Consider the following 24,938-nt stretch of genomic DNA (forward strand, 5'->3'; position numbering starts at 1 on the left):
TGTCCATGGGGCCTCCATGACCTTTCCTTGTACAGGTTGTGTTAGTTTCCCCTGTATAAATGTAGTAAATATTTTTATTTTCCAGTTATTTTGTATCAATTAATTGTTTATATATTTTTAAAGAATCATGGAAGTGAATTATTCATTTTTAATCCATGCAATATTTTTCTTCCTCGCCTGTCAAATATGATTTTCAGGGAAAAGATCTGATGTAGAAATCACAAGTCCTTTCTATATTGAACCCACTGTTCTGTGAGAGCTAGATTTTAGATATACTATGTAGCCTATTCTGTAATCAGTTATAAGCATAAGTGAATAAAGGAAAGAATCAGAAACTGCTTATAGAGAGAGATCTTACCATATTGACTACCTAGTACTACTTCAGGAGGGTCCGTCTAAATGAGTGTATAAAACAAAAAAACCGAACTCGTTGCATCAACTCTGACTCAGAGCAACCCTATAGATCAGAATAGAACTGCCCCATAGAGCTTCCAAGGAGCAGCTGGTGGATTCAAACGGCTTACCTTTTGGTTAGCAGCTGAGCTCTTAACCACTAGGCCACCAGGGAAATTGGAAATTTCATTGGTGATAGAAAGGCTGAGAGTGGAGAAGAGGCAGGAATATTATTTTCAAACCAAATGAGCATTTGGATCAGATCATAGTTTGGATTTGAGAAGAATATCATGATTTAAAGTGAGGCAATATATAGAAGATAATGCCCCTACTTGGTTTGGGACTGCATTGGAGATGTAGATAAACTTTTTATATGTATTTATCTTCTAATTAATCTAACTAATTATAGTAACAGATTTTGTGCTTATAGTTTTTCTATGTGGAGCTGTAAAATATTGCCATTTGCATTTGGTGGTATTACCTGTGCTAATAAGAATACAAAAAGTTAATTTAAGTTACTGATACTTAAAAGCAGTAAAATCAGTTGCTGTCAAGTCGATTCTGCCTCATGGCGACCCATGTGTGTCAGAGTAGAGCTAGAGCTGTATTGTACTCCATAGGGTTTTCATTGGCTGATTTTTCAGAAGTAGATCCCTAGGCCTTTATCTTCTGAGGCACCTCTGGGTGGATTTGACCCTCCAGCTTTTCAGCAGCTGAGCCCGTTAACTATTTGCACCACCGAAGGACTTCACTGATGCTTTGAATTAGCATTATAATATCTGAACCCTAAACTTAATAAAATGTGACATTTTGGGTAAAGCTATTTTTTCAGTACGCTTTTCCTAAACTTTATTTGATCAAATCTATAAGTAAGTATGAAATTTGTTAAACCTCAGTATGCCATCTTAGAGTTCATTGAATGATGAAAAATGGGTTTTAAGAGGGAAAAAAATGTGGTACCTTATTTGGAACCAAAAATAAATTATATAATTAATACAGTGAGCGAATTTGATAGCATCATATGAAAGTGAATTTCTTATAACACTGAACTGTACTAAGTAGTATTTCTAAATGGAAGAAGATTTTGAAGACTGAGGAAGGAGAAAAAAATGAAAAGTCAGTCTACTTTAATTAGAAGATAATGAGAACAGAGGCTTCATTTGGTCTGTTAACTTTGTGTTTGTTACTGTGAAGTGTGTGCCCACTTATCCACATTGTCTCTGCTCCTGGGCTTAGCTTACCTTGGGTAGCTGGTTAGCACTGGTATTCATGTAGTGTGGACCCAGAGATTGGGCATCCTACACAGGGACTTAGGGTATTAGCTTTCTCCTGCCTAAAACATCATCTTCAATGGCCTGAAATTCCATTTATTAGGTAACAATAGGCCTATGTGGAATGTAAATGTAACCTGGCATTGGTCCTCTCTTTAGAGCAGGCACATTATCATATTAACTAGAGTGGATCCTTGATATTCAAGAGAGATACACCCTTAGACCTTCCGGAGTTTGTTGCCACTTCTCTCACCTATAGTGTCCTTCATTTAATGCATGTTAATGTCAGCACTGGTAAGTTAGATATTTCTCACAAAGAGTCAGAGGTTTTTGTTTTTTTGTTTTGCCTTGGATTTTATATAACTGTAGGAGAGTAATGTTATACAAGTAGGTAGCAATTCTGTCTTCAGTTATAGATGCTAAGTAGTGGTAATCTGGGTTAATTCCAGCACTATACATTTATACATTAGGAAAATCAGAGAATACTGTCTATGATGGATTTTGGAGGGTCACTGGATAATAGTCAAAACCATGGAATCAGAGAATGCTCATATTCCACCCTTCACATGTGATGGTTTAGGGCTGGACAGCTTGACAGAGAAGGTAGGTAGTACCACTTGGAAGGGATTCAGTATGAGTCCCCTCCAGTGGCTGGAGGAGCCACAGGATTCTGATTCCAGAAGGGCATGCATTGGCTAAGGACATCCACATGGGTGGGAAATGAAAGGAAAATGCTGGAGACAAGCTTTATCAATCCTCAGCTATGTTAGAATGGAGTCAGCCCTTTGGTACTTGGTAATCATTGACTGATTGGCTCTTTGAATTGGATCTAAGTGGTATTTTATAAGCCACTGACAATTCCTGGAAAGATTATCAAAACATATTGTAGTCTCTGGCCCTATGCCTGCTTTTTCATTCTTTGTTTCCAGTTATGAAACAGCCCAGGGCATCACAAAAGTGAACATTTCCTGACTGGTTTAGCTGCCTGTTTATAAACTTTCCCCTGTCACCAGAAGACAGTATTCTCTCCAAAAATCATTCTTGGCATCCTTGACTGTTCTGCATGTACTTCTTCTGTGTTACCTCTGTGTTTCTTAGGTAGTGGTTTACAGCAAATGCAGTATTTCAGCATAGTGTGTAGGCGGCTTTACATAAATACCATGTACAAGATGGATAAATTATAAATAGGATTTCTTAACACTCAAAGCCTTTTGGTTTAGGCTTGTCATAGATTCAATTCTGATGCTACGTCTAGTGCTAATTTTCAGTTTAAGCCAGAGTCCATAGGTCTCCAGTTGGTATTAAGGTCATCTTATAGTGCTTAGAAGTAACTCTTACAAGATCAACCAGTTCCTCACTCTTAAGAAGGACCTTCTGGGAGATAAATCTTCATGGTAGATAAATAGTATTGTTTTTTTTTTTTTCTGTTCATTTTATTTGACACTTATCTTCTACAGATTGTAAGAGGTCCCCTAAGAGATGTATGCATCTTTAAATCAAAACACTACATCATTAACATAATTCCTTATCTTCTCATTGGATGTAACATCCTGGCAGTATACAGAATTTTATCCAAAATTGTCCCACTTATATAATGTGTATACAACTGTGTTGTCTTCCTGATGATAAAATATTATTCTGATTAGAACACATGTACTGATTATGGCCATTTCTACGTGGTATTTGCTTAAATTCTCCTTCATATTTTACACATTTATGAACCGTTACTATCTACGTAGGCCTGCGCTGTCTGTGACGCACCATCTCAAGTGGCTGTTGAGCTCTTGAAATGTGGCTAGTTGGAATTGTTCTGTAAGTGTAAAATACACCCTAGATTTCAGATATTTAGGAAGAAAAGGATGTAAAATATCAATAAATATTTTTTCTTGATCACATGTAGAAGTGATAATATTTTGGATATATTGGGTTAATTTTATTAAAATTAATTTTACCTGTTGCCTAGAAATTTAAAATTATACTTGTGGTTTGCATATCAGTGTATTTACTTGTGGTAGTATGTCTCTTAACAACCTCCCATCCCAGGAAGAAGATCTTCATGGCCTTAGTGTCTGGTCTAATATCTGTTCTGTATGTTCTTGTTGGAAAATCCTAATATTTCTCCCTGTTGCTCCCTTTTTCCAGTTGGCCACTTTTCTAAATGATTATCAGTCATGTTGTAGTAAAATCACCTTTGGGGATTTATCTGCATTTGATCGGTTCTCATACATAGTTTTTGATGTAAAGTGAATACTTTTATGGATTTTTTCAGGGTATTGTGTGTTCTTTATATTTTTAGGCATGACTAAGTGTGAAAAATATAGTATCTTTTAAGTATTTTTTAGTAACTGTATTTCCTTCAGGGCACTATTTTTCTAACTAACTCCTAACATTTAACCTCCTATTTCCAAAACTTCATAGTATGGCTTGGAAAGAATTATGAGTGAAGAGAGGAGTCTTACTTTATTGGCCAAAGCTATTGATCCTGAGCATCCCGTTATGATGACAGATGTGGTTAAACTACTCTCCGCAATATGCATTGTAGGGGAGGAAAGCATGTAAGTGTTCTCAATTTATTTCTGTAACTATATAATAATTTAATGCAGTTTGATTCTATTAATATTTTTGTTATCTAGTCTAGAGTAGAACTTACATTAAATAAAATCTGAATTATATTTTAGCAGTAGATTTAGATTCTTAATAGATTATTGGCTGAACAGAAATGTTTGAATAATAATTATTACTTTAATCTGTACAATATTTACTAAAATGTTTCTATGAAAAATTGATTTCTTCATCATGTTGATTTTAAATTGTTTTGTACTCAAACCCTAAATTCTAAATGAAGACTTTAAAAAATATACAAACAGGTTCTGTTTTTTTTCATGTGATTTTGTTTTTCAGATAGAATTCAAACTGTAGGTCAAGTATATCCCATTGTAAAAGCAAACTTCATACTATTTGGAAAGCTATATATAAGGCAGATTTTCAAAGTGATACATGTAATTGTACTTTACTGGTTGTGGGTATGTAGCCCTTGACTATAAAGTACATGTCAGAGCTTTAGGCTTTAACGACATTGACCACATTTGTTAGGCCTATAACTAAAGACCACTGTTATTGTTAGCTACCATTGCGTTGGCCCTTGACTCATGGCAACCCCACGCACAATAGGGTCAGACCATTGTAATACATAGGTTTTTCATTGACTGAGTTTTGGAAGTAGATCACTGGCCTTTCTTCATAGTTGTCTTAGCCCGGAAACTCCACTGAAACCTGTTCAACATCGTAGCCACATGCAAGCATCCACTGACAGACGTGTGGTGACTGTGCCTGAGGTACATTGGCTGGGAACTGAACCCAGGTGTCCCACGTGGAAGGCGAGAATTCTGCCACTGAACCACCACTGCCCTCTAAAAGATCATTTACATGCTTACTAGAGGATAATTATAAACTTTTTTTTTTTAAAAGAAGATTTGTATTCTAATTACAAGGAAACATTTAAAAATTATTTAAATGTTCCTTTTAAAAAGGATAGACTTGTTGCCATCAAGTTGATTCTGACTCATGGAACCTCATCTGTTAGAACTGCTCCGTAGGTTTTTTTTTTCCCCCTGTAATCTTTATGTAAGTAGATCACCAGGACTTTCTTCTGCGGCACCACTGATTTGCACCACTCAGGGACCTTATAAAAATATGAAAACCACGCAACTAAAAGAATAGCAGTATCTTCCTCATATAAGGGTAAGCAGAGCCCTGTAGGTGGAAACTCTTGTAGACATTTGAAGAGCAGCCTTGTAGTCATCCTGCCAGAGCTGGTGAGGGTTGAACTGCTCAGTTTCAGAGTAACAGGCTATACTCAGACCTGATACGTACTTATAAATATGTACTTATAGTGTATATCCATGGAAGAGGCTTAGCTGTACTCAGCTGCAGACCTGGGCATACAAAGCCAGGTGTGCAGCTTCAACACTTTACCTTTCTCATTTTAAAAAGGCTGTATGTATTAATTTTGGTGTAGAATCTTAAGAGTGAATTTTACGTTGATACATAGGATACGTCATATGCTCCCTCCTCTCCGTTTTCTTTCTCCATTATCCTCTCTCTCCTTTTCCTCTTCCCCTTCTTTCCCCTCCTCTTCTCTCTCCTGTCTGTCTACTCTCCTCTTGTCTCCTCCCTTCTGCTATCCCTTTTTCTTCTCTTCCCTCTTCCTTTCCCCTATTCTTCCTCCCTCTTCTTTCCTTTCTCTTTATCCTCTTTCTCTTTTTCTTCTTCTCCTCTTCCTCCATATTATTTTTATTATTTATTGACTTCAGAATAGGTATCTTTTATAATATAAATAACTTTGAGGATTATGGCCACAAAGTGAGCTGCTACAGTATGCTTCTATAGTATGCTAGGTACTTCACAGTCCTGTTCTTTCTAACCCACACTGTAATATTGTGGTGATATATGTATTAATTGGTAGGAGTTAGTTGGAAAAATAGTGTCCTGAAGGAAATGTAATTTTTCAAGATCATTTACAGGATAATACATTTTTACACTTAGTAATGCCTGATAATAAAAAGAATATGTAACATCCTAAAAAAATCCATAGAAGTATTTGCTTCACATTAAGAACTATGAGAATAGTTCACGACTATTTTTTAAAAGATGGAGAACTATAATTTTTGTGTAATTATTATATTTGACCATAATACTTCACTAGTTTTTGACTGTCACAACTTCATTTACTTAAACTTGAGGGGCAGTAGGCTCAGTGGTTAAGAGCTTGGCTGCTAACTAAAAGGTTGGCAGTTCGAATTCACCAGCCCCCCTTGGAAACCCTACGGGGCAGTTCTGCTCTGTCTTATAGGGTTGCTATGAGTCGGAATTGACTCGATGGCAATGGGTTTGGTTTTGTTTTTTTTTGAGGGGTAGTAGAGTGTAGTGGTTAAGAGCATTTTTATAGTGCTAACTACACAAACCATCTGATTTCAAATCCTTGCTCTGCCATTTAGTAGATAAGGGACCTTGGACAAGTGGCTTAATTTTTTTCTGCCTTGGTCTCCTAATCTATAATATGGTATCATAATAGTACCTTTCTCCTAGAGTTTTACATTAAAATGAGTTAATATTTGTAAAAGTTATTGGAGTAGTGCCTGGCATACGGAAAACAGTATGTAAATGCTTGATAAATAAATGTGCTGATAGGATTGTTGTGAAGATTAAATGAATTAAATGGATTAAAATGAATTAAATGTGTAACATGCTTACAATAGAACTCTACACATATTATGTGCTCAGTAAGCTACTTCTAAAATGTTATTGGTTGCCTGTACGCAGTTATTCCTTTAGTAGGAATAAGTAACTATTCCTTTAGTAGAGATGACATTTGTGTTGTTTGCTACTTGCAATTTAATTAATAGATTAAAAATTTCCAATAGCCTTGAAGAAGTTTTGGAAGCTTTAACATCATCTGGAGAAGAAAGAAAAATTGACAGGTTTTCTTCTATTGTGGAAGGTCTTCGACACAATTCAATTCAACTACAAGTAGGTTTCATGTATATAAATGTATTTTTAAGTGGCTTATCATAATACTGTTTTTCAACTGTTTTGCTGCTCGATTATTTTTAAATGCTATATTATGAAACTGTGTGCCATTTAGTATTCTTTTATATCATTATTTTTAATGACTGAATAGTTTCAATTTATGTCATTGTTGTTAGTTGCTGTCAAGTCGATTCTGACTCATGGCGACTCCATGTGTGCAGAGTAGAATTACTCTGTAGGGTTTTCAATGCTGTGACCACCAACCCAGTAGTTGAGTGCTTAACCATTTTCATCACCCAGGGACCTCTGCTAATACTTATCATATAAATCTTTTCACATTTAATAAAAGTAAAAGGTTATAGTTTATGTGTTTTTTTTTTTTGTTAAGTTCTGAATAGCTTGATTATTTGATCGTTATTAATTCTGACAGGAATAGAGAAGCCAAATCTTAGAGTTTAATTAAAAAAAAAAAAAATGACTTTTTAGTTGCCTAGTGCTGCCATGACAAAAATTACAGGTGGGTAACTTGAAATAACAGGGATTTATTATCTCACACTTTTGGAGGCTAGAAGTCCAAATCAGGGTATCTGCTCTAGGGAGGGTCCTTTTTTGTCAGTAGCCTTGGGAATTCCCCGGTGTTAACCTGACATTTGTCTCTCCTCTGTGTGTATATATCTATATCCATTCAGTTCTTTTTATAATATATCACCTGGAAGTGATTAGGTTTAGGACACACCCTGCTTGATATGATCTCATTAACATACCAAAAGAAAACCCCTATTTTCAAACAGGGTCATATTCATAGGTACAGGGGTTAGGGTTTCGACAAACATTTTTGGTGGACACAGTTCAGTACGTAACAAATGGTGTTTAAAGAAAAATCAGAAGATGTTGGTAACTGTCAGACTAATACATCATTATGATGTCATGATAACAGTGTTTTGAATAGCTGTTGAGGAACCTTGTTGTGATTTGTTTCTCAGCAGAAGGCAGAATTGGCAAGCTGAGTGTATGGTCTCTATTGCATTGGTTACTAGATACTCAGGAAAGGAGTCCCTGCGCACTCTCTTGGGCTTGTCAGAGGATGCTTGAGTGGAGTCAGAAATATGTCCTGCATTTAGTTGCTTGGGTGCTAGGGACTTTTAAGTCATATATTGTTGTTGTTAGGTGCTGTCGAGTCAGTTCCAACTCATAGTGACCCCATGTACAACAGAATGAAATAGGTTCTGCACCATCCTCACAGTTGTTGCTGTATTTGAGCCCATTGTTGCAGCCACTGTGTCAATCTCGTTGAGGGTCTTCCTCTTTTTCACTGACCCACTACTTTACCAAGCATGATATCCTTCTGCAGGGACTGGTCCTTCCTGATAACATGTTCAAAGTACATGAGACAAATTCTCGTCATCCTTACTTCTAAGGAGTACTCTGGCTGTACTTCTTCCAAGACAGACTCGTTCGTTCTTCTGGCAGTCTATGATATATTCAATATTCTTTGCCAACACTGTAATTCATATACTCCTTCCCTTTTTCCTCCATTCTCTAATTTCCTTACTCCTCCTCCTCCTTTCTTCTTTTTTCTCTCTACTTTCTTCTGTCTCTTCTCTCCCATCTCCTCCCTCATTGCTGTTTTCCCTTTTCTCCTTTTCTTTTCCTTCCTTTCTCTCTTTTTCTTTTTTCTTCTATTTCTTCATATTTTTGCCTTGTCTGGTTGTGCTTTTCATAATTCCTTTTTCATCTGGCTCCAGGCTTCCTATTCACCACGAGGCTAATGAAGAGTAAACCTGAAGGAAACTTTATAGAGAAGAGTTGAACAATCACTTTATCTGAAATTTTCTCCATTGTTAATGTTAACTTATATGGTATTTGTGAAAATAATAGTAGGTTATTAGATATTATTTGTGCAACATACTGGATTAGAGATCATGTCTAATTTTAAAAATATCATTTATGAGCTATAATAGTCACATGTAAACTTTGTCCCTTGAGTAAAGATGTTTTATGCTAATATACACTTACTATTTGTGTCTAATCACTCACGTTATAAGGGTGGGAAGTAGTGTCTTATTACGATTAAAGAGATGGGCTTCTGCGTCAGGCAGGCTTCAATTTATGTCCCAGTTACTTCACATCCTAGCTTTGTGACTAAGAACCAGTTCCCGAACCTCTTGTATGTCTGTTTCTTCTGTTGTAAAATGGGAATAATATTAGTACCTAGCTCATCCTTGATTCAGGAATCACAGTGGATAATGTGTTTAAAGTATAGTGGTTGGCCCATTAGCCTGAGGGTTAAGGAAATTCTAGCTTTAAAGAGTTTCTAATTTGTTAAATTAGAAAAAACAAGTCAATGGAAGGTAAAGATTGAAGGTGATCTTAATTTTTGCAGAAACGTTTCCAATGTTGACATTCAAATTGGTATTTAACCATACAACCTAGCAATTCACGTTTGGGCATTTATTTCCGAGAAATGAAAACGTATGTTCATTTAAAAGCCCATATACATATGTTTATAGCCACTTCATTTGTAATAGCCCCAAACTGGAAACAACCCATTTGTCATTCAATATGTGAATGATTAAAAAAAATGTGGTACATCCGTACCATGGAATACTACCCAGAAATAAAAAGGAACTATCTCCAGAGAATTATCAGAAAGTAAAGAAAAAGCCAATCCTGAAAGTTACATATTGTGTGGTTCCATTTATTCAACATTCTTTAGAAAAATCATAGAGATGGAGAACAGATTAGTGGTTGTCAAATGTTTGGGATGGAGTCTGAAAGGGGAGTGAGTATGCCCGTAAATGAATAGCAGGAGAGAGTTTTGTGTGGGATGGAGCAGTTCCGTATCTTGATTATCATGATGGTTACATGAATTTAACCATGTGCTAAAATCGTATCCAACTGTAAACACACATAGAAAGATGTTTACCTGTGTTTTATTGACTATGCAAAGGCATTCGACTGAGTGGATCATAACAAATTATGGATGACATTGAAGAATGGGAATTCCAGAACACTTAATTGTGCTCATGAGGAACCTGTACATAGACCAAGAGACAGTTGTTCGAACAGAACAAAGGGAAACTGCGTGGTTTAAAGTCAGAAAGGTGTACGTAAGGGTTGTATTCTCTCACCATAATTATTCAGTGTGTATCCTGAGCAAATAATCCCGGAAGCTGGACTGTATGAAGAGGAACGGGGCATCAGGATTGGAAGAAGACTTATTAACAACCTGCGGTATGCAGATAACACAACCTTGCTTGCTGAAAGTGAAGAGGACTTGAAGTACTTACTGATGAAAATCAAAGACCACAGGCTTCAGTATGGATTACACTTCAGCATAAAGAAAACAAAAATCTTCACAACAGAATAAATAAGCAGCATTATGATAAACAGAGAAAAGATTGATGTTGTCAAGGATTTCATTTTCCTTGGATCCACAATTAACACCCATGGAAGCAGTAGTCAGGTCAGGAAATCCAACTATGTATTGTGTTGGGCAGATCTGCTGTAAAAGACCTCTTTAAAGTGTTAAAAAGCAAAGATATCATGTTGAAGGCTAAGGTGCACCTGACCCAAGCTGTAGTATTTTCAATCGCATCATATGCATGTGAAAGCTGGACAATGAATAAGGAAGACTGAAGAAGAATTCATGGCATAGAATTATGGTGTTGGTGAAGAATATTGAATATACTGTGGACTGCCAGAAGAATGAACCAGTCTGTCTTGGAAGAAGTGCAGCCAGAATGCTCCTTAGAAGTGAGGATCGCGAGACTGTCTCATGTACTTTGGACATGTTATCAGGAGGGACCAGTCCCTAGAGAAAGACACCATGGTTAGTAAAGTAGAGGATCAGCAAAACAAAGGAAGACCTTTAATGAGATGGATTGACACAGTGGCTATGATAATGGGCTCAAATATAGCAACGATTGCGAGGATGGCACAGTACTGGGCAGTGTTTCTTTCTGTTTTTATCCAGGGTCTCTGAGTCGGAGCTGTCAGCACATAGAAACGACGACAACAAAACTGGTAATATCTGAATAATTATAATTGTACTATATAGTTAGGCAAGATATTACCAGTGGGAGCAACTGAGTGAAGGATATTTGGAACCTATCTACTTTTTTTTTTGCAACTTCCTATGAATTTATAATGATTTTAGAATAAAAAGTTTAAAAAAATCTTGGTATTTAAGGCAAGACTACTGAAGTTGAAAACTAGGGTCCCATCTTTTAGTTTACAACATTGGATTACTTGAAGTTTTAAAGCTTTGAGTGGCAAAATAAAAAACAACTTGCTAATGACAAAGCCAAATTGTGCCTACACAAATGACTGACTTATTCTTTGCAAAATTTTGACTAATACAATCTTAAAATTCATGATTTTTTGGTATGTTAAATTTTGTTACCAGACATTAAGGTAAATCTGTCTGATCTTTTAAAAAGTTTTATTAACTACCATTTTAAGTTGAAGGCAAGCTGTATTAATTAAAAAAAAGAAAAAAAGAAATTCTTGGGTAAATTTAGTCATTTCCTTTATGTGCAGTTATTCTAACTGTACTGAAGGTACTGTAATGGGAACACATTTTTTATAGTTCTGATAAATTTATGTTTAGCCCATAAATATCTATAGAATTCTATGAAAGATAAGTATCAATCAAAAATTGGACATTTTATAGGTTACTATTATATAGAAGATATTAAGAATTGAAGAAATTTTTTAATTAAAATATATGTATTTATCTACATATCTGTCTATCTCTCTCTCATTCTCTAGCTACCTATACCTATATACCTATAACCATTGATTTGATATGGTTTTGAAATGATCTTTTTTTAACAGCTTTACTGAGTTAAAATTCACATGTCATATAATTTACTCATTTAGGGAATAATTCATTTTTTTGGGTATATTCTCAGAATTATGCAACAATCACCACAGTCAATTATAAAACATTTTCATCACCCCCAAAATAAACTCTTCACTCCTTAGTCATCAACCTTTCCCCCCTGCCCCCCGAAACTTCTCATTCCCCACAGGCCTCGGCAACCACTAATTTATATTCTGTTTCTATAAATTTGCCTATTTTGGACATTTTGTATAAATGGAATCTTACAGTATGTGGCCCTTTGTGACTGGCTTCTTTCACTTTTCAAAGTTCTTCCATGTTGTAGCATGTATAAGTATTTAATTTGTTTTTTATTAACAAATAATATTCCATTGATGGACATTTGGGTTGTTTCCACTTTTTAGCTCTTACGAGTAATGTTGCTGTGATCATTTGTGGAAATGATTTCTTTTTCACTTCTTACTTGCCATATTTAATGTTAAGGATATACAGGTGGAGAGGATGAGGATAGCCTCTCAGAGTTGTGGAAATCATGGATTCAATAAAATTTTTGAGACATTTTTTGCCAAGATACAGGAGGTTGATTATTTTTGCTTTTCTGAAACAAATTGCATTATTTGCCGATATTTATGTTTTCTGTCATGATTAGTAGTATTGTTAGTTTGCCGATGTCATATAAACACTAAAATAAATCTCTTGATAATAGTGCTGAAGTTCCATTTTTATTGAGAAGTAAAATGTCATTTTAGCACCATTTTATCTCATTTATTTCTCGTATTTCTGATAAATTCACGTTAAATTTGTATGCTCTTCATTAAAAACAGACAATGGAAAGAATTGTTTCTATATTCTTACTTTCCCTACTTAACCATTGTGGTGTAAGTTCTCACTATTTAATGAAGGTTTCTCATTATTAAGCATAGGGTATGAAATAGTCTCGCAGGTAGCAAGCTGAAGTTCAGAGTAAAAGGTACTATTTTCTAGATATCTAACTTAGACCAAAAAAAAAAAGGAAAGTATATTCTTTTTTTGCCATTTCTGATCACGGTTTTTCTATTTCCTTTAAAATTATCAAGCAGTACTTTAGTAATATCTAAAAATACTTTCCTCCTTGGGTGTTTCTGAAATTTCCACAAATAAAGTATATTTTAGAGCTAGCTAGTTATCATATTTCCCATACAGCTATTGCTTTAAGTGCCCATTTTATTCCATTAGCTATATAATTTGCATTTATTAAAATGTACTAGTCTGGGTGATATTAGCAAATCACCAAATTAAGAATAAAACTTGTTTGTCGCTGAATAAAATAGAAACCAATTGTTTGCTTTTAAATTAGAGAAAATGGGAGATAGTAAAAATTTAAAAAATCCTCATTGTACTTTTATTGCAAAGCATATTTATAACAAAGTACTTTTTAAGGATTTTCTCAGTTAGTCTGATCATAATGAAAATAATTTGTCTGCCTATGATTATGATAGAATTGAGCATACTTTTTTTTTTTTTTAATTATTCCTCATTTCATGTAGTAGGAAAGTGAAAAACTGTGCACCTGAAATAAACTTATTCTTTGACCTCGAGAATCTCACTGTATGGGAAGAAATTATAACTATAAAAATCAGACTTAACCTTAATATACATCACTTCCTTTTCTGTTCTCAGGTGTATCAGACAGGGCTTTTCAGCTGCCAGCAACATAATCTACTCTAGGTAATTTAATAAGAAAAGATAATTGGTACTGTACAGATTTTCTAGAGGACCAAGGAACCATCTGTGGGTAGCATATAGCAGGAAGTAATGCAGAAGGAAAAATACCATGCTATACCACAGAAATGTTCTGATGGAAATGCCACTCCCAACACTGTCCTCTGGCCAGCACCCATGACCTAGGGAAAGACAGTAGAATTTCTGCCACAGCTGCCCTAGGAGAATCAGACCCTGCATTACAAGGTGTAGTTATCATGTGTGCAATTGCCCTCTTGTGTTGGCCAGTTTTTCTTTGTAGAAGAGAATTGGAATAAATGTGGGTGAATCAATCTTCAGTTTTTGCCGCAATTTAATTTTACCTGTTATTTTCATTTCTTTCCTCTTTTATTTTTCTTTTCCTTTCTATGCATCTCTCCTGTCTTCTCTTGTCTGAGCTAAACTCTGCTAGGGCATAAAAAGAATTATCTAGATACTAGAGTTTGAAACCCTTGATGTTGGTTATAGGACTGATTTGGATAGTGGTAGACTTTTGTCAGGAAAGAAGTACAAGAATGGGAATCCGAGAGTTTTTCAGGTGGATGTTTGGCTTTCCTTCTGTGTACGTGTCATCTGTGTGTATCTTCTCAGGCCTGCAGTGGCAGCATGCTGCACTTTCTCTTTCCTGTGGTATCTTTCTGATCTAGTCCCCTTGGCATCTGGGCTGGGGAGCGTCAGGAACATGAAGGGTCTGAGATTTTAGCCCACCTGGGAGCCCTAGTGGCGCAGTGGTAAGAGCTTAGCTGCTAACCAAGAGGTCAGCAGTTTGAATCCATCAGGCTATCCTTGGAAACCCAATGGGGCAGTTCTGCTCTGTCCTCTAGGGTCACTATGAGTTGGAATCGACTCCATGGTAATGGGTTTGCTTTTTTTTGGTTTTGTAAACTAGTTGGTTTTTTCAGTCTGTCTCAGTTTTATGGATGCTGTCAGAATGAATGCAGTAGCAGAAGCCAGAGTAACAAGATTTCCTTCCACCAGTTCCCTGAGCCCCAATTCCCATAGCGTGATGTGAAGAGGGCCTGTTGCAGTGGGTTGTGTTTCAGGAGAGAACTCTGAGCTCAGGAAATACAACTCTTGTATTATGCATGGATAGCAATTACTCTGGTTGATCTAATTGATAGAGGCTCTGATCAAATCTGTTCAATTTGTCTCATATAATACATAATTAAGGCTCCCGTCAAGAGGACTTCAAGAAGCACGATGAAGGCCAACCTGCAGTGCTGACCTCAGCCAAGTCCTTCTGAACAAATCCCATGAACCACTAGTTCTACCTTAGAACACCAGGTGGCTTTCTCAAGTTTTTCTACTGATCTTTCCATTCAGCCTCGAGGTATTAATTCAGGTAGAAGCATATGTGGTGTAGTGTAGCTCGGCTGGTAACCAAAAGGTCGGCAGTTCAAATCCACCAGCCGCTCCTTGGAAACCCTGGGGGGCAATTCTCCTCTGTCCTGTAGGGTCACTATGAGTCACAACCAACTTGCCGGCACCTAACAACAAGAAGAAGCAGATGTAACAGTGATTGCATAGACTTCACCTTGTTCTGCAAAAAGGAAATCTAGGGCAATTATTTCATTCATAACAACCCTAGCCAGTTCTTTGATGGTGACTTCTATCATGAGGTAACAAGTCAGTTATCCCTCCAGGAAGCTGCTTCCCAGAGTAACCAAGGGCAGCCTTAATTTGGAGAGATCTCTATAGTTGTCTGAGTACTACCTGATGTGCTGTTAGTGTTTCCTTAAACACTTGAACATCTCTTATGACCACCTCTAAGGTGCAAGTCACGGCACTTTTGGGAGAGAAACAAATTAATGCCTGACTTCCATTCAAAGTTTATAGTCCTGAAGGTGCATGTAGTGCTCCTGGGAAGAAAGTGTTGTTTGTAGTTGCTGACGTTCCCCAATTGAGACCTTTATCACTTAGGGTGCTACAGGTTGACAGTGCTTTCAACGTGCCTCCTGGCCAGCTGATAAACCTTAGGGTTCCCATTTCGTGAAATAATGAAGTCTAGTCCTTGTTTTTGGAACAGTCTGAGAACAGTCAGTCCAAACGGTCCTTTTGTCCAAGCCACTAGCTGGGTGGTGTTCCCCTACCCCACAGAATGACTGAGCTACAGCTATGGGAATGGGGTAGAGCAGGCATCCAGAGATGTTCATAGATGCTTTGTGGGAGGTGCAGGGGTTGGAGCCATCCCTTGCTATTTCTGACAGAGTCCTTAGCAATGTTAAGGTAATGGTGATAAAATAGGTAGAACTCTGGCTGGAGAAGGCAGACTGCGCTACAGGAGAGGAACCCTGAGCTTAGGGAACCAGAGTCTTTTATAATGGACCAAAAGCATGCCAGTCCAAGGCTCCACAGGGGAGCACTATGTTTATTATTGGACATGAAGATCTGGAGGGAGACAGGAGACACTCTTTCTATCTTGACAGTGTTGTTTGCTCTGCAAACATCCTTGAAAAGATCATCCAGAACAAAGACCATCAGTGTGTCTTTTTGCAAGATGTCCAGAAATGTGAGGGAACCATACAGAATTATCTCACAACAGAGAGCAGACCACTGAACCTCCTAGTGTCACCTCCTTGGCTTCTTTTCCTTCTGTCTGATGCTCCTTGTGTTCTTTCTGTATATACATTGTACTTTAGATGTAGATTGAATGGAATGAAGCCTTTAGTTCTTTTGGTTCATGTGACACTGCAGGAGTATTTGTCCTACATTCATTATTGACTGAAGGGAAAACATGTTTTTAAAGTTGCTTGATCCAGAGAGAAGGCGAGCTAGTTCTGCCAGGACGGCAAACACCAATATGGGAAAATGGTGAATCTCTTTTCAGAGGGGCAGAATTAATATTCTGTTGTCTTTGATTTCTTTAATGTGAACTCAGAGCATCTTTAGTTTGGAACTTGATCACTAAAAAAGCTACTTAAATATTTTGATTTAACTGCCTCCAGGTTTCTAAAAATTTGATTTAGTATACTAAAGGGATACTGGTAATTAGCTGGGTTCATGTTTTACTTCTGTGGACTCTTATTTTTACTATTACTTACTATTCTTTAGTAAAAATAACTCAAGTCTTCTAATTTACCTACTGTTGAAATACATAGCTATTGCTCTTTTTAGGCTTCTTTAAGCTACAGTGATTGCTGTGGATTGAATTGTGTCCCCCAAAAATGTGTGTCAACTTTGCCAGGCCATGTTTCCCAGTATTGTGTGGTTGTCCACCATTTTATTATCTGATGTGATTTTCCTATGTGTTGTCAATCCTACGGCTATGATGTTAATGAGGTAGGATTAGTGGCAGTTATGTTAATGAGGCAGGACTCAGTCTGCAAGATTAGATTGTGTTTTAAGTTAATCTCTTTTGACATATAAAAGACAGAAGTGAGCAGAGAGACATGAGACCTCATACCACCAAGAAACAAGAGCCAGGAGAATAGTGTATCCTTTGGACCCTGGGTCCCTGCATTAGAAGCTTCTCGACCTGGGAAGGTTGATGACAAGGACCTTCCCCCAGAGCTAACAGAGAGAGAAAGCCTTCGCCTGGAGCTGGCACCCTGAATTTGGACTTCTATCCTACTAGACTGTGAGAGAATAAACTTATATTTGTTAAAGCCGTCCACTTGTGGTATTTCTGTTATAGCAGCCCTAGATAACTAAGAAATTGATAATCTTGATGAAACAGCGGACAGAGGTGGTAGGTATGTCCTTCTAGAATACCTAAGGAAGATATTTCTCTACTCTGGAATATTTTTTCCAAGAAGCAGAAGCCAAGATTATAATACAGGCCTTTATTTTCTCTGGAACTGTTACTAGAGGAAAACTGTTCCAAACATGTCCAGGTGTCTGGCATGTACATGGTCTTCACAATTATCCCATGGTAGCATACTCAACTGCAGAGGCCAGTCACATATAGAGAACAAGAAGAAAAGGTGAAAATGCTCTGTTAAGTATATTAAAAATAGGATATTTGATGAAGTTTCACAGTATTTATGAATAAGACAATTTGATGTATGCTTGCTAAAAGTTGTTTGTAAACCAGGACTGTGTTATTCTGAGTCCTCTGAGAAGCAAAAGGTTTGGTGTGCAAGAAACTAGAGGAAATGCCTGTGAAGGAACCTGGGAAGGGAGCTGGTGGACCCTGGGAGAGCCATGAGCCTGGGCTTCAGGTTTCATCCCAGGTCAAGGAGAGAGGGAACTAAGATGTGTCTTAGGCTACTGGTAGTTCTAAGAGAGTTTGGCAAGGCCACCTGGGAATCCTTGAGCCAAAGTCTCTCATGTGTCCCAGAAGGGGGCCTGTTTTACTAGTCTTGCTTTGTTCAGACATTGGCTGAGAGCAGTTCATGGGAAGTGTGACCTCAGCTCAAACCTTGGGATGGGCTTCAGAGGGCAGCAGCTGGGACCATTGGTCATTTACGCTCCTTGCACTTGAAGAGTAAGAGGTGCATTCTTTTTTTTTTTATTTTTTAAATTGTACTTCAGGTGAAGGTTTACAGAACAAATAGTTTCTCATCGAACAGTAGTACACATATTGTTTTATGACATTGGTTATCAACCCCACGACATGTCAACCCTCTCCCTTCTTGACCTTTTTTTGGTGAAAATATGCATAGCCAAAGGTACACCATTTCAAAAATTTCTACATGCACAATTCAGTGACATCGACTACCCTCTTCCAATTGTGCTGCTATTCTCACTTTAGATGAAGGTTTACAGAACAAAATAGTTTCACATTAAACAGTACACATGCTGCCCTATGACAATGGTTAACAACCTCACAACAAACCAACACTGTCCTTACTCAACCTTGGGTTCCCCATCACCAGCTGTCCTGTCCCCTTCTGCCTTCTATCCCTTGTCCATAGACTGCTGTGCCTCATTAGTCCCACTTGGTTTTATGGGGCTGTCCAGTCCCCGGCTGAACGGTGAACCTCGGAAGTGACTTCACCACTGAGCTAAAAGGGTGTCTGGGGGCCATACTCTCAGGGTTTCTCCAGTCTCTGTCAGGCCAGTAAATGAGAAGTGCATTCTCATGACTGCTGCAAAGACAGTTTTTTCATAGGTTTTCTTTTTAATTTTTTCAATCTCTGTGAATTTTATTCAGTTCTATTAGAGAGTAGCTCTTTGACATTTTGATTGAATCTCATTTTTTCATGTTTCAGAAAGTAGAAAAAAAAAAACTCTAGAATTTTATTTTTTAAAAATTGAGAAAATTTTCCCATTATATCAGTAGTTTAGGTTCATTAATGATAGAGTAGGAAAAATCATGCTTAATCCACTTAAAATCATTATACTTTGAAATTTGTTGTTGGGCAACAGTCAGACAAATAGTACATTGGGTAGTTGAATTAAAACAAGTCAGGGGTTAAAATGCCTTTCTGGATTTGCCTAACTTTTTTGCTTCTGGTTGTTTCATACCCTTTATCCCATAATTAGTCAAAATTCATTCAAGTTTATTTTGCCCAGGACCAAATAAAGGTCTTCGTGAACAGTTTCATCTTGATTTACTGTTTCTTTTTTTTTTCTGTTTTGCAAATCTCCTTCTCTCTCCAAATCACTGTTAAGTAATTTTCAATTTCAAGTAAATTGTTCTCACAAGTAATGAAAGACCAACTGAAGAATATGAAGTATCATATGGGGTTTATACTTAGGACCATTGTTAGGGCATCTGAGAAGAATTTGTCTTCATTCCTTTCTGCTCTGACTACTACTTTTATTGAATTTTGCATCAGTAGGGTTAATATATCAGTTCAAATAAGTTAAAATGTCAACTTTTATTAAAATGAATTCATAAATGATATGCTAGTAAGCTAATTAAACATTGAAGAAACACAGCAAAATATTATTCTAATGTGAACCAATATTGTCATATGGAGTACATCTAAGTATAAACTAGTGCATCTAAGTATAAACATTATGGGCTAGAATTGGCTGCCACTTTTTTGTGTCTACTTTAATATACTTCTTTAGTTATGCTACAATAGACCACAAAAAGATAAACTTAACTCATGCCTCAAGGGTAACTACAAAGTTCCCTAATTAACCAATTACTTTAGTATTCAGCAAGTGCTGTGCACTAGGTTATGCTAGATACTGAACTACAAAGATCCCTAATATACTCTCCTGCCCTTATAAAGCGTTCACTCAGGAATTTAAAACTAGCTAATATTTCATATAAATATTGTGATGCTAACAGTTTAAACAAACTGCATGGGAGGACATAGAAGAACTTAATGATGTCTCCCTTAGGGGGAGTGTCTGAATAAATATTATAATAATTCAGGTTTGTATTTCAGTATTCCTCTTCATGAAAATGATAGCGTCTTGAGTCCAACAGTTTATTTCTCTGAGTCTGCATCAAGTATGTGCAGTTACCTCAAGCTCTGCCATGCTCTGTTACTCTGTCTCGGGGTGGTGCAAATGGTTAAGCACTTGACTAGTAGCTGAAAGGTTGGAGGTTTGAACCCACCCAGAGGTGCCTCTATATGTCTTCCAAACGGTCACAGCCATTGAAAACTCTATCGAGCAGTTCTACTCTGCACATATGGGGTCACCGTGAGTTGGAATCGACTCGTAGCAACTAACAACCTCATCATTTACGGAACATTCAGTCAGAAGTACAAATAAAATTCTAGAACTTTGTATCTGCGGATGTATTGTACTATTTCTGTGTCTGCATAATATAGTTTGTTTAGTTTTTATTATTAATTAATGCATGTTCATAGAATTTTTAAATCTTTAGTTTTTCTTTATTTGCACTGGAGGTAAAATATTTTTCTGTAAGCATCATTTACTCTTTTTAACTTGATAAATGTGAAATTTAATTGTGCAAAGAGAAACAGATGATTTCTGCTCTGGGGTAGAACAGATGAATAATGGCCTAAAGTGTATCTTTCAGGCCCAGGTAATAAGTATTTGCAGATCCTGATAGAATTTTTATCTAAGTACTCTTCTAGTACTTATTTCCAATCTGGATTTAGCTCCTGAAGCAGATACATTTTTACAATGTAGTACAGCCATCATTTTACTTGTAAAAACATCTACCTGTATCCAGGACAAACATGTTGACCTAAGAATGAACTTTCTAGAGAATATTTGCTTTTAGTGTTTATTAGACTACCTAGTAGAGTCCTTCAGGAAAATCATGTAGAAAGTACTTGTTCTGCAGGCTTTTGAAAAAATTGAATCGGCTTTGTGGATGGGGCTCAGACCTTGAACTTGTTAGTAGACCTTGAACTTGTTAGTGTACCTTGAATTTTGTGCTTAAACTTGTTTGTCCAAAGGTTAAAAATAATAAAGTGTTTATTTTTCTCATATTTGTCTTGGATATAGTGATAGACAGCAGTAAATTGTGTGTTAGAGGATATTTCGGTAATATTTATTCACATATGAAGAACCCTCACTTTATTTTCAAGGACAGAAAGCTACATTGCTGATTAATTGATATTGATAATGGTATGTTCCTTTGTTTGGCTGTTAACCTCTTCTTTCCATTTCTAATGATTTTCCTTTGATCATTTGCCTTGTTCTTAAGATTGCCTTTGATTGTCTCTATCCCCTCGTATTAAATATCTTTGAGATTTTTGTTTACACTTTATCTGTTTCATTGTCTATGATATTTGTCTATGTCTTCTTAGTTTCGATGCTGCTGACATATGCCCTACTATTTGTAATTACCTTTTTGGCAGCTTGTGTACTATTTTCCTGGTCTTTGCTGTGAAGACTTTGGTGGTCTCAGTTTTTGTACTGCATCTTCAGTCTGTTGCTGCCGTTGAGGATATGCTCAACTATCCTAAATCCTAGATCGACATACATGCGCACATGCATGTGTGCACACACACACAGACACGCATACATCTCTAGCTCAAAATTATGTTAAAAATACCTTTTCTCAAGTTAAGGCCCTTTGTGGTAATTGGGACAAGATTATATGTTTTAAAAACCTAGAAGGAACTCTTTGGTCTTTGTCTTGATTATAGAATTTTTTATCTATAAGAAAACAATTATATTAAGTTTTGATGCATGCTTATATATATGCACAGGCATATGTTTATATGATATAAATTAATCAAAGAGTGTTTGTAGGCCATGATAATGGCAAATTACCATTAAAATGGAGAAAGGATTTTATAGATTTAATGTAAATTCATTATTTCAGTTTAAATTGACAATTTAAATCAATTTCCAATTTTTATTCTTTGGACAATTATCTTTTTAAATGTTTCCTGGAAATAATTTGGATAATCCTTTCCCTTCTTTCTTCTCAATTTCATACTACTATTCTCTACATATATCTACCTTCCATCTAGGTGTTATTTTATGCTAATTTTTGTTTTATTTTTGCTGCTTTCAGTTGTTTTTATTTTATCTTTCTAGAAACAAGGTGACTAAGACTTGTCTAGTTTCTCTGAATGTAGAGAGACATTATTTATATGCTCTTTCAGATATTTTAAAGTTACTTGGTATTGCTAAAACATTTTTTTGTGGGTACTGGATAATGACGGGCAAGGGAGTGGAAAGAAAGCATTTTTAAACTTGATTTTTTGACATGAACTGGTTACAGCTGAGTGAACCTGTACTGAAAGGTAGACTCTGTTTTAAGTATTTTTTGTTTTGTTTTTTGTTAAAGTATGTTTTCCCTTTCCCTGTCTTTCTTCTGCACATTTCCCCACCTCCACTTAAACAATCTAAGTTTTGACAGTAGAGGCATGCTGGTCAGATTTTAGTGCTTAGATATCAAATACAATAATTACTAAATATTTCAACCAGCAGGAACTGAGACTCCTGTTGGTGTCTTAATCCAAAAGCGGCGTTTTAAATTCATATAAACCTTGCCTTAAGGGGTTGAGAAAGGACAATTTGGGGAACAGCATGAGGTTAAACATATTGATTAGTAGTCTAGTATTCTAGCTAGACTTTGGCAGAATGTAGACTTAGAAAAATAACACCATCAACAACAACAAAGAATACCATGCTTCTATAGAGAGAACTTGTTTTTTTTCCTTATTATATGGATTTTAGATGATGAAAGATATATTTCAGCCAGGGATTTAAAAAAAAAAAGGAGAGATTTAAATTTGGAGTGCTAAAACAGTAACTGAAAAATTTTGCGATTTTAAATTTTTTATCATTAAAGATATCTATAAAGGATTTAGTTAATTATAGTATCTATTTATATGTTCTTAATAAACATGATATACTGCAATATTGAATTTTTGCCAAAATATGAAAACCATTGCCTGGTAATTTAAGTTCTAGAAATTGTTATTTTGATCTACAGGGTTTATAATACAGTTTTTAGTTGTAAGAATTCCATTAACCAGATTCAGGCCACTTCTTGATCTTGAGGACTCTGGGGCTTTGAGTATCTCTTGAATGGAAAATGATTTTATAATTCCATATAGATTTATAATTTTTCATCTAGGATATGTTCAATTTAAGTTGCAAGTGTGTGGGCTATCATTATTGGCAAGAACCTAACTTTTGGTTATAGTAATTTTTTTTTTAATGGAAAGGTACCAATGGCTAATGTTTCTCCACCTCCTTTCCTTCCCCAAACCCCTAATTAAATGGAAATAAAAACCCCACCGAAACTATATTTTTTCTATAGTTTATAATTGACTAAGATATTTTACTTACAAATTATTGTTTTAATAGGCTTGGCTGTGAGGAAAGGGTGATGCAAATAGTTAAGTGCTGGACTACTAACCAGAAGGTTGGCAGTTCAGACCCACCCAGAGACACCTTGGGAGTAAGGCCTGGTGATCTGCTTCCAAAAGGTCACACCTTTGAAAACGCTATGTAGTGCAGTTCTCCTTTGCACACACGGGGTTACCATGAGTTGGTATCAACTGGATGGCAGCTAACAACAACAACAGCACTGTGAGCGAAGATACGTGCTGATACTTAGAATAAAAACTTGATGTTTCCATTTTGTTACTCGTTCTTTAATGTTGGAAACCAAATCTGAGTTTTGCTGTATAATCTGTTATAGGTAGCTTGTATGCAGCTCATCAATGCTCTTGTTACATCTCCTGATGATTTGGACTTGAGACTTCACATCAGAAATGAATTTATGCGTTGTGGATTAAAAGAGATATTTCCAGTAAGTGCCCTGCAGTCTCCTTATTAATATTTAAATTTAAAGAGTATTGGAGTAGGGGAAATTTAGATAAATTACCTTTAATAATAATTTATCTGTGGGAAAAAGCTTGAGTATAAAATCTGTTTTTGAAATATAGATGATCAATTTGAGAGTTATTTAACACTTTAAATGTTTCAGTGCTATAAATCAAGTTGAGTGGTTGGTTTATTGTTTAAAAGAATACATTTGCTCTATATGTTTTTCATTAATTCTTTTATATAATTAAAAACAAAATTGTTCATAATTTCTATTCAATATATTTAGAATTTAAAACGTATTAAGAATGATGGCCTGGATATCCAACTTAAAGTCTTTGATGAGCATAAAGAAGAAGATTTGATCGAGTTCTCCCATCGCCTTGAAGATATTAAAGCTGAATTTGAATATCCTTTTGTTCTGAAGTATAGTTCAGTTTATAAAATTATTACTGAAATCACAGCAACAAACCCCACTCCCTAAAAATTAAACTTCTGAAACCATTTCTATATAAACAATATGAAATCAAACCTTTTATGAATCAGATGAATGTTTGTGTAGACCTTTATTTAATGTGTATGTTTATAAAGGCACACATGTAAGTGCACGAGAGGGTTCTGTTAGACATGTTCTTATATGTATATATGTGTAGTTTGGCCTTTTTTCATTTTATGTTTGTTCCCCACCCCAGTGCTTATAACATTAGGCATAGGGTAGCCTCAGCTCAGTGGTTAGCTCCTTCTCTGCCCCTTAGGTGCATTCTCTTGTGGGCCCCGTATTAACTCGGTAGGTCTGAAGATGTCTATGTTCTTCACAAGGTCCACTAAGTTCCTAACTTCCACTGGGGCTTTTCCATGATCAATAAAGCCTGACACCAGCTCTCTTGGTTAAGGTACTCCCAGAAACCAATGCAGTATTCACAACCAGCTTCCCACTCCCTCTTGGCTAAGGAGTGGCAGCCTGGTTGCAGTTTATTGTAGAGAGGAAGCTAGGTAGTATTAGATCAAGTCATCATTGCCACAGTTTGCCCCCATTCTCATCCTAACTA

The 24,938-nt window shown here is 36.2% G+C and overlaps 1 protein-coding gene across 2 annotated transcripts in view; it reads left to right on the forward strand.

Moving 5' to 3' along the window:
* Window positions 1-24,938, forward strand: part of DIAPH3 (diaphanous related formin 3) — a 516,843-nt gene that overhangs the window by 152,608 nt on the left and 339,297 nt on the right. For both annotated transcript variants that reach the window (XM_004386838.2, XM_004386839.2), the window contains 4 exons: window positions 4,083-4,219; window positions 7,088-7,193; window positions 23,765-23,875; window positions 24,179-24,297. In XM_004386838.2, the coding sequence (XP_004386895.1) occupies window positions 4,083-4,219; window positions 7,088-7,193; window positions 23,765-23,875; window positions 24,179-24,297 (473 nt within the window). The remainder of the gene's footprint in view (window positions 1-4,082; window positions 4,220-7,087; window positions 7,194-23,764; window positions 23,876-24,178; window positions 24,298-24,938) is intronic.

Source organism: Trichechus manatus, unplaced genomic scaffold (genome assembly GCF_000243295.1).
Source record: "Trichechus manatus latirostris isolate Lorelei unplaced genomic scaffold, TriManLat1.0 scaffold00173, whole genome shotgun sequence".
NCBI lineage: Eukaryota > Metazoa > Chordata > Mammalia > Sirenia > Trichechidae > Trichechus > Trichechus manatus.